The following is a 7304-nucleotide window of genomic DNA, read 5'->3' as shown; positions in this document are numbered from 1 at the left end:
CAAGTTAACTAGTTGTAGAGCAAGCTTGGGGAAAAGAGATAAAGCGAGGCTTGTCAGGGAGGGGGGAGTATAAGATAAATGATCTGTTTGACATTTATTACAGTATAGTTAAAAGTGATAAGCATAAAGGAGAGTAATATGACACATTTTATAGGAATGCATTCATTTTCAGTCCCAACACCTACAAGTTTAAAGATGGAGGACTGAAAAAGATATTTAAAGAAATGAAATTTGAGTCCACTATAACCGAGTTTCCAAGTTCTAAGCTGTTCACTATAAGCGTTAAAAATAACATTATTTAAATAGGAATACGGACGGGACCGCTAAAAAAGTTCACTACATCCGAGTGTTCACTATATCCCAGGTTCACTATAGCGGGGTTCGACTGTATTTTCTTCCATCTAGGGTCAACAGTGCATGTTTGTCGTCAGTGTTTTTTAACCACATGAATTACGAATTGAACTCTTAAGTAAGTGCAGTATCATTTATAACTGCAATAGATTTTACAGTTTCGGAAGCTTCATTCAAATCCTGTATTATTCTATACAATTGCATCAACTTCAAAGATTTCACATTGAAGTCTTATTTTATGTAAACAATTGATATTTTTTTTTCTGTAAGATATAAATATAAGGGTAGTATACTTAAGAGGATTATTTTTACTTCTTTCATAGCCCTAAGTAATTTCGTAAAAGGCATCCCCGTGGCAGAATTGCTGCGACACGGCGACACTGTCGAAGAATGTTACAGTTTTTGATTAAACATTTTTTCCCCCAAAGATTTCTTTACTGCACACCAGAGAGGAAAGAAATAATTATGATTTTTCTATTCTCATTTGAGATTTTTAAAAGAAGGAAGATAATAATTGACTTCATCTAGAATTTCAGATTAATGATATAAAAAAATTCAAAAATTGAATTCTTCCACCAACAAAATGCAAGAATATCACCTATAATGTTGGAATTTTAAAAAATATTACTTTTACAATTAAAAATTTTTTATTCTATACTTTCTTCTGTAAACACAACATTTCTGTTACTTTAAAATAGTAATTGTTATAATTAAAAGTATCTTAAAGCAAAATATTAGTGCTAGGGAAGTTTGTCGCAGAAAGCCCGAAAAAATTCTGCCCCAGGGAAAAGCATCAAATACAGTGGAAAGTCGCGCATCCAGAATCGATGGGACTTCTGAAAGTCCGGATATTAGATTTTTCCGTATAATAGACCCCCAAGGTAAACAAAGCTTAAAACGATCTGAATCTAAGAAGCAAAAAATAAATAAACATTACTTTTTGGGCAATAATGTTTTAGTATTACAATGATATCTAATCAATCAAAAACTAAATATTACAAAAAAAATTATTGCTATTATAAAAATAAATATAGAAAAAAGAAAAAAATGTGACAGTTATGAAAATATTAATTGCTTTCTCCGCCATTTTGAAGTAGAACGATTCAAGCAAGGGGAAATTCCTGTTATTCATTAAGGTGGAGAAGAAAAATTTATTTCCTCCTTACTTGTCATTTAAGTTGAGGGCGGGTAAGTGACATATTCTTATTTTCTCTCTCATCATTGGCTATCAATCAATCATAAAGGCCAGGCATGCTGATTGGGTTCCCTTCATTTTTTCTTGTGTGACTGAAAGTGATTACCATCCACTTTAAAGTTTGCTGTGTTTACCCTTTTTCACAGTATTTCTTCTTCCCCTAACACTCTAATAAAAAGGTTTCAGGAAATGCCTCTTTTACTAGTCAGCTGCATAGGAAAGAAGGGGGGGGAGAGGACTTAGTTGTGCTCCTTTGAAAACAAATCTCCCCCCTTTCCTGCATTTCAGAGGAGGAGTATCACTAATGTTATGGTCTTAGTAGATCTTCTGTTCCCCTTTCTGTTGATTTATGGGTTCAATGCATAAATCACTAAAAGCTAGGAAAGGGGAAAACGTGTCAAAATACATCTTTCTTTTTTTTTCTTAGAGAGCGGGAGATGAAGGATTGTTTATTTATTTTGATTGTTAAAAAGTGTCCCGGAAATCGACCCTTCCGGAAAAGGAACGTTACACTGTATAGCTAATGCTATAAGATCTTCAGACATAGGTTTGTTTCGGAGGTGTAGCTTCTGAAAATCTTTTATTTAGAGCTGAATAGTCTAGAAAAATTTTGAGCAGCAGAAAGTCATTATAAGATGCTATCAGTAGTTCTCCAGAGTTGTGAACACATTAATCTTTTGCAGCGAGCTTGAATTGGAATTCATCTATATTCATACCATAAAGAACTTGATGATCTTGCACTCTTCTTCTCTAATACAATAAATTCTTTTTAATCACTTCTTGGTAGAATATTTTTTAGAGCTTTAACAAAACAGTGTTTTAAATATCAAGTACAGAATATCAAAACTGTTTTATCATAGGAAATCTTTTTTAAACATAGCTTTCAACACGGATAGGAAAAAAATCCAGTAGATTTTACGAAATATAAATTTCATGATAAGTGTTGCATAATGTACTAAATATTTCACACATAGGGAATTTTAGATGCTTTTTGCAATCAAAATAGAAACACTGCACTATTTTCCAGTTATGATTGGCATTAAACATACTTGAAATGTTATGTATTATGTTCACTCACAATTTCGAACATTAATAGGCATTTAATTCATCAAAGATTGTTAAGATTATTTTAAATTAATTTAAAAACAGCTCTGAATAGAAATAAACTGAACATTTTTGAACAAAAAAAAAAGTCTTAAACTGATTTCTATATATGAGGATAGCTTCATTATGTATTAGTTACAATTATTTAAATATTCAAGAAATAATCTGTACAAAAATTCTATTTCAGTACGGATTTTTTTTCTTAGAAAACTTATTCAATTTTAGGAAATTTTCTAAAATGTACAGAAACAAAGAGAATTTTAGTTAAACCAGTAGACCAGGAGAAACTGGCAAAATCCAGTAGAGTCGGTAGCTATGATTCAAGTTCCATGAGTCTTGAAATAGCTTAAAAAATAGATTTTGATCCCAAACAAAAGTTCTTTTCTCAAAATTTTTCTACTACTTCTACAGTATATTTCCCACAATTATTAAGAAATCTATTCATATTATTATTATGATTAAGTAGGAAAAAGTCATATGCAAAGAGCCATTTAAATGACATAAGAAACACACTGCTCCAGGACCTTGTGTTTGTGTTTTAAGTTTTAGAATTTCATCATAAAGGAAAACGAACATGCTGTAATTTTGTTTTAATAAGAAAATAAAAGCATTAACAAGCTCACTTAATTAGCTTGTAACTTTTACAATGGAGATCATACTGCCAACTTATAGAGTTGCAAAAAATTTAATCTTTGTTTCAAGCTTACTTTAAAATTATAGTGAGGGACTTAGCTGAAGTTCAGGATGTCTACACAAATAAAAAAAAAAAATTTAAAAAAACAGTCCTGAAAAATCAAGATTTTTAAAACAAAATGCTTTTTTTTTTCCTCACACGCTTCCAGAAGTGATAACATCAAATAACATTTCAATTTGAAAAATTACATGAAAATGGCCAGAAAACGAGGTGGATTTCGGACAGAATTATTATGAACAGAGCAACAGTGCCGGATTACCCATTAGGCCAGACTAGGCCTTGGCCTGGGGCCCCCAATGATTAGATGTCCCCTTAAAATGAATTTTTTGAAAATAAATGTAAAAAAATTAAGAAAAACAATGATTTAAAAAAAAAAATCAATTTCAAATATGTATGTTATGATTATAAAATGTAATGATTATTTTTTAGTTCTAATTTAACAAAATAAAGTAAAATTCAATTTATTATTATTTATTTTTATTTTTAATATGCTTTCTTAAATGAAAAGATATATAAATACTTTTATATTTCAGAGCTCATTCTAGGCAGAAAAAAGGGCAGGGTGCAAAAGTTTAAAAAAAGAGCATTATTATTCTAAAAAGGCAATAATTTCTTTCTATGGGCTTTACACGTTCTATTAAAAAACATTGCCAATTAGTAAAAGATTTTTTTTTCTTTACTTTACTAAAAGTAGCAAAGCAATCATATTAATTACTAATTTTTATTAATAAATTAACATATATATCGAGTTAATGAGCTAATTAGCTTAGTAATTTATTTAAAATGCATGCATATATTAATAAAATAATAAATGTATGTTTTTAAGTGTCTGTAGTTATGATTTAATAATTAAAATGATTAATAATAATTATGATTTAATGATAGTGGAAGTAACTGCAAACTTTCAAAGACAAGTGCAACAAGGGGGTGTGATGGCTATTTTTCCTTCCCCATATAAATCTATGTATTGACAGCAACGACAAACTAAATAAAAAGAGTTGAAAATAACAAAAGTTTAAGAAATCTATTGAAGAGTTTGGGGAAGAAATAAAGAAGGTTTGAGGAAAGAAAGGGTATGGAGTCTATTACATCAGGGTCTAATACTTTAGGGGCAACAGGGTGGATTATTTTGTCTAAAAGGGCAGCAGGGTGCTGCGCCCTGCTTACCCTGCCTAGAATGAGCTCTGTATATTTGAATAAATAAAAAATATACAAAAAAAAATATTTAATCTAAGGGTTCCATAATTTGAATGGTCTAGTGCCTCACGCACTGCAGAGCAGTTAAAATGATACCTCTAATTCGTAACATGCGTTTGAAACAGCATAAAATAAATAAATAAGCAAAGATAAAACAACTAAAGGTGGAAACAGCTAAACTATCAACTACAGTAATTATCTCGAAGAAAAAAATCCCCGTGTTTTCCCTGCATACGTTATACACAATAAATTAAGAGGAAACACCCATTTACTGCACTCTACTGAGCTATATTAGGATAACGATGCTAGTTTAAGTAGCTGGGAAAACTTAAGAGAAAAAAAGAACAGCTCAACATAAAACAAATAATGCTATAATATATTAAATAATATAATACAGCTGAACTATCATCTTTAAATATCCCATAGATTGTGCTTTGAAATGTTTGCATTTTTTAAAGACAAAAATAAGAAATAAATTAAACAGTATGTAAAGAAAATTTCAAAATTTCTTGCTTTTTACCTGTTATTTTAGATGACTGTGTAGTGGCAACTATGTTAATCAATAAAATATTATAGTAGGATAAACAGAAACAAACCTGTCAATGCAACATATGATTGAAGTTTTCGAGCATCTTCAGAATCTCGTGAAGATGAAGTAGGGTCTTTCAGCTCATCCTTCCGGTAATAATCAAAGTTTGGAACCTGTATGTCTGTGTGAGCCAATCGAACTTGTCCGAGCACTAAAACAAATATCAGACTATAAATAAATTGTATTCTAACTACTAAGACAAATTGTTAATCATAACTAAGAGATACATAGATGTATTGCAAAATATTGATTTAACGAATCATTCGTCAAACTGGTATAGAGGTTTTCACTTCTCACAATGATTTAACTCGATGATCACGATGATTGATTGAAACAAATCTAATAGGTTCGAATCCTGCGATTCGTATTTCTGGTTAGAATCAAATAATTTAGATCAGTGATAATCAATTAATTCAAATCATGTGTTTCGGTGCACTGATTCAAATCATGTTATTTGGGTAAAAATTCGAATCAAGTGATTCGTGTCAGCGATTCAAATCACGTGATTCAGATCAAGGATTTAATTCAAGCGATTCAAATCATGCGTTTTGGGTCACCATTTGTGATTCGAATCAATTGATCTAGATTCAGATCATGTGATTTGGAACACTTTGCGTATGAAATTATTCAAATCACTGATTTAAATAATGTGATTCAAATAAATGATTCCTGGAAGATCTGAAGTGATTCAGATCACGGAAATTTCCAAAAATTGGCAAAAATGTTTAATTACCAATCACTATTTTTCTTTTAACTACTGTTGATAGGGGAAAAAAGGCATTATTCCTCCTCATTAGTGGATTCCTTCAAGTAAATAAATATACAGTCAAACCCCGCTATAGTGAACTCCCGGATATGGTGAAAGAAAGGCTCGGTCCTGTGCCTTGGTATACACCTATAATGCTATTATTAGTGGATATAGTGAACCAAAAAAGTGAGGAAGTTGGATATAACGAACTTTTTCCTGTCTTTGACTGATTCCCCCCCCCATTTTCTTTGTAATAATTTTGAAATTTCTACTTCAAAATAAATACATATGGAGATTTCTAAAACCATCTATAGAAACTACTTGTATGTGCTCGAATGGCAGGTTAGACAGGCTTAAAAAGTGGAATAACAGAAATTCAGGAAAAATTATCTGAGAGTCGGGAAGTGTTTCCATATCTGATGTTGAGGATTGCTCATCAGCTAAAGATTACAAATTTTTATTTGTACGCAACAGGGTTGGGGTTTTGGACGTCTTTAACTGGTTTTGGACAGGACATGTGGGTTTTACTGTCTTAAACTGGGTAAAACTGTCCTAAACTGGATAAAACTGTCCTAAACTGGGTAAAACTGTCCAAAACCTTGAACTAAGGTAAAAATTGTATAGGTGTAACCATTGTACACATAATAATTACATGTATCAATAAATATTTGATATTTTTTATGCAATTTACTTTAACTTATCAAAAGAAAATAATATAATATAATAGGAAAATGTTTATAATTAATGAACTTCCATAATTCATTGAGCAACAAAAGTGAATACCTAATCCTTTAAATATAAATATGCTATTAATACTGATAAATAATATTTTTGCATAAGGATAAATAATGCAGTATTAAAAAATAATAATTTTTTTTAAAAAAATACTAAATTTGTTTAAAAATTAACCTTTTATATTTCACAATATTTTTTTAAAAAAATTTTATAATTTCTACATCACAGGATGATAAAAAAGACATCTATTTTTAAAAAAAATTGTTTTTAAATATAAATATAGGGTGACCTGGGGTAATTCACGATCACTCTATTTCTGGGGTAAATAATGATCACCTAAGTTTTATTTTTAAAAAATTATTTTTTTTTAAATTTGAGACATGGACAAGAATGCTTGTACACTTTACTAAAGTATAACTACATTTAGTTAATAATAGTTTTTTGTTTAATCTAACAAAATAAGTATCTTTTAAACTGCTCTCTGTATTTTCCATTTCAAAGATGGGTTTCAAAATGTGCACATTCCTGCAAAGATCCCCCTTCTTCTCTTAATAATAAATATTTTGAGTTACTTTCTTTTTCTTTGATATAAAAATAGTGTAAGCTTTTATTTAATTGTTTCACATCTACTGTAAACATTATAATTGATTATAGGAAACTATATCAAATGTTGCCCCCTACAGATGGGGTA

General features: G+C 30.0%; 1 protein-coding gene across 1 annotated transcript in view; it reads right to left on the bottom strand.

Moving 5' to 3' along the window:
• RFeS (Rieske iron-sulfur protein) overlaps nt 1-7304 on the bottom strand; it is a 17827-nt gene that overhangs the window by 6095 nt on the left and 4428 nt on the right. Inside the window, exon 2 of the mRNA XM_016049669.3 lies at nt 5138-5281. Within this exon, the coding sequence (XP_015905155.1) occupies nt 5138-5281 (144 nt within the window). The remainder of the gene's footprint in view (nt 1-5137; nt 5282-7304) is intronic.

The sequence above is a fragment of the Parasteatoda tepidariorum genome, chromosome 10 (assembly GCF_043381705.1).
Source record: "Parasteatoda tepidariorum isolate YZ-2023 chromosome 10, CAS_Ptep_4.0, whole genome shotgun sequence".
Classification (NCBI taxonomy): domain Eukaryota; kingdom Metazoa; phylum Arthropoda; class Arachnida; order Araneae; family Theridiidae; genus Parasteatoda; species Parasteatoda tepidariorum.
The sequence above is the reverse complement of the archived record's forward strand: the minus strand, read 5'-3'. Positions and strand labels throughout refer to the sequence as shown.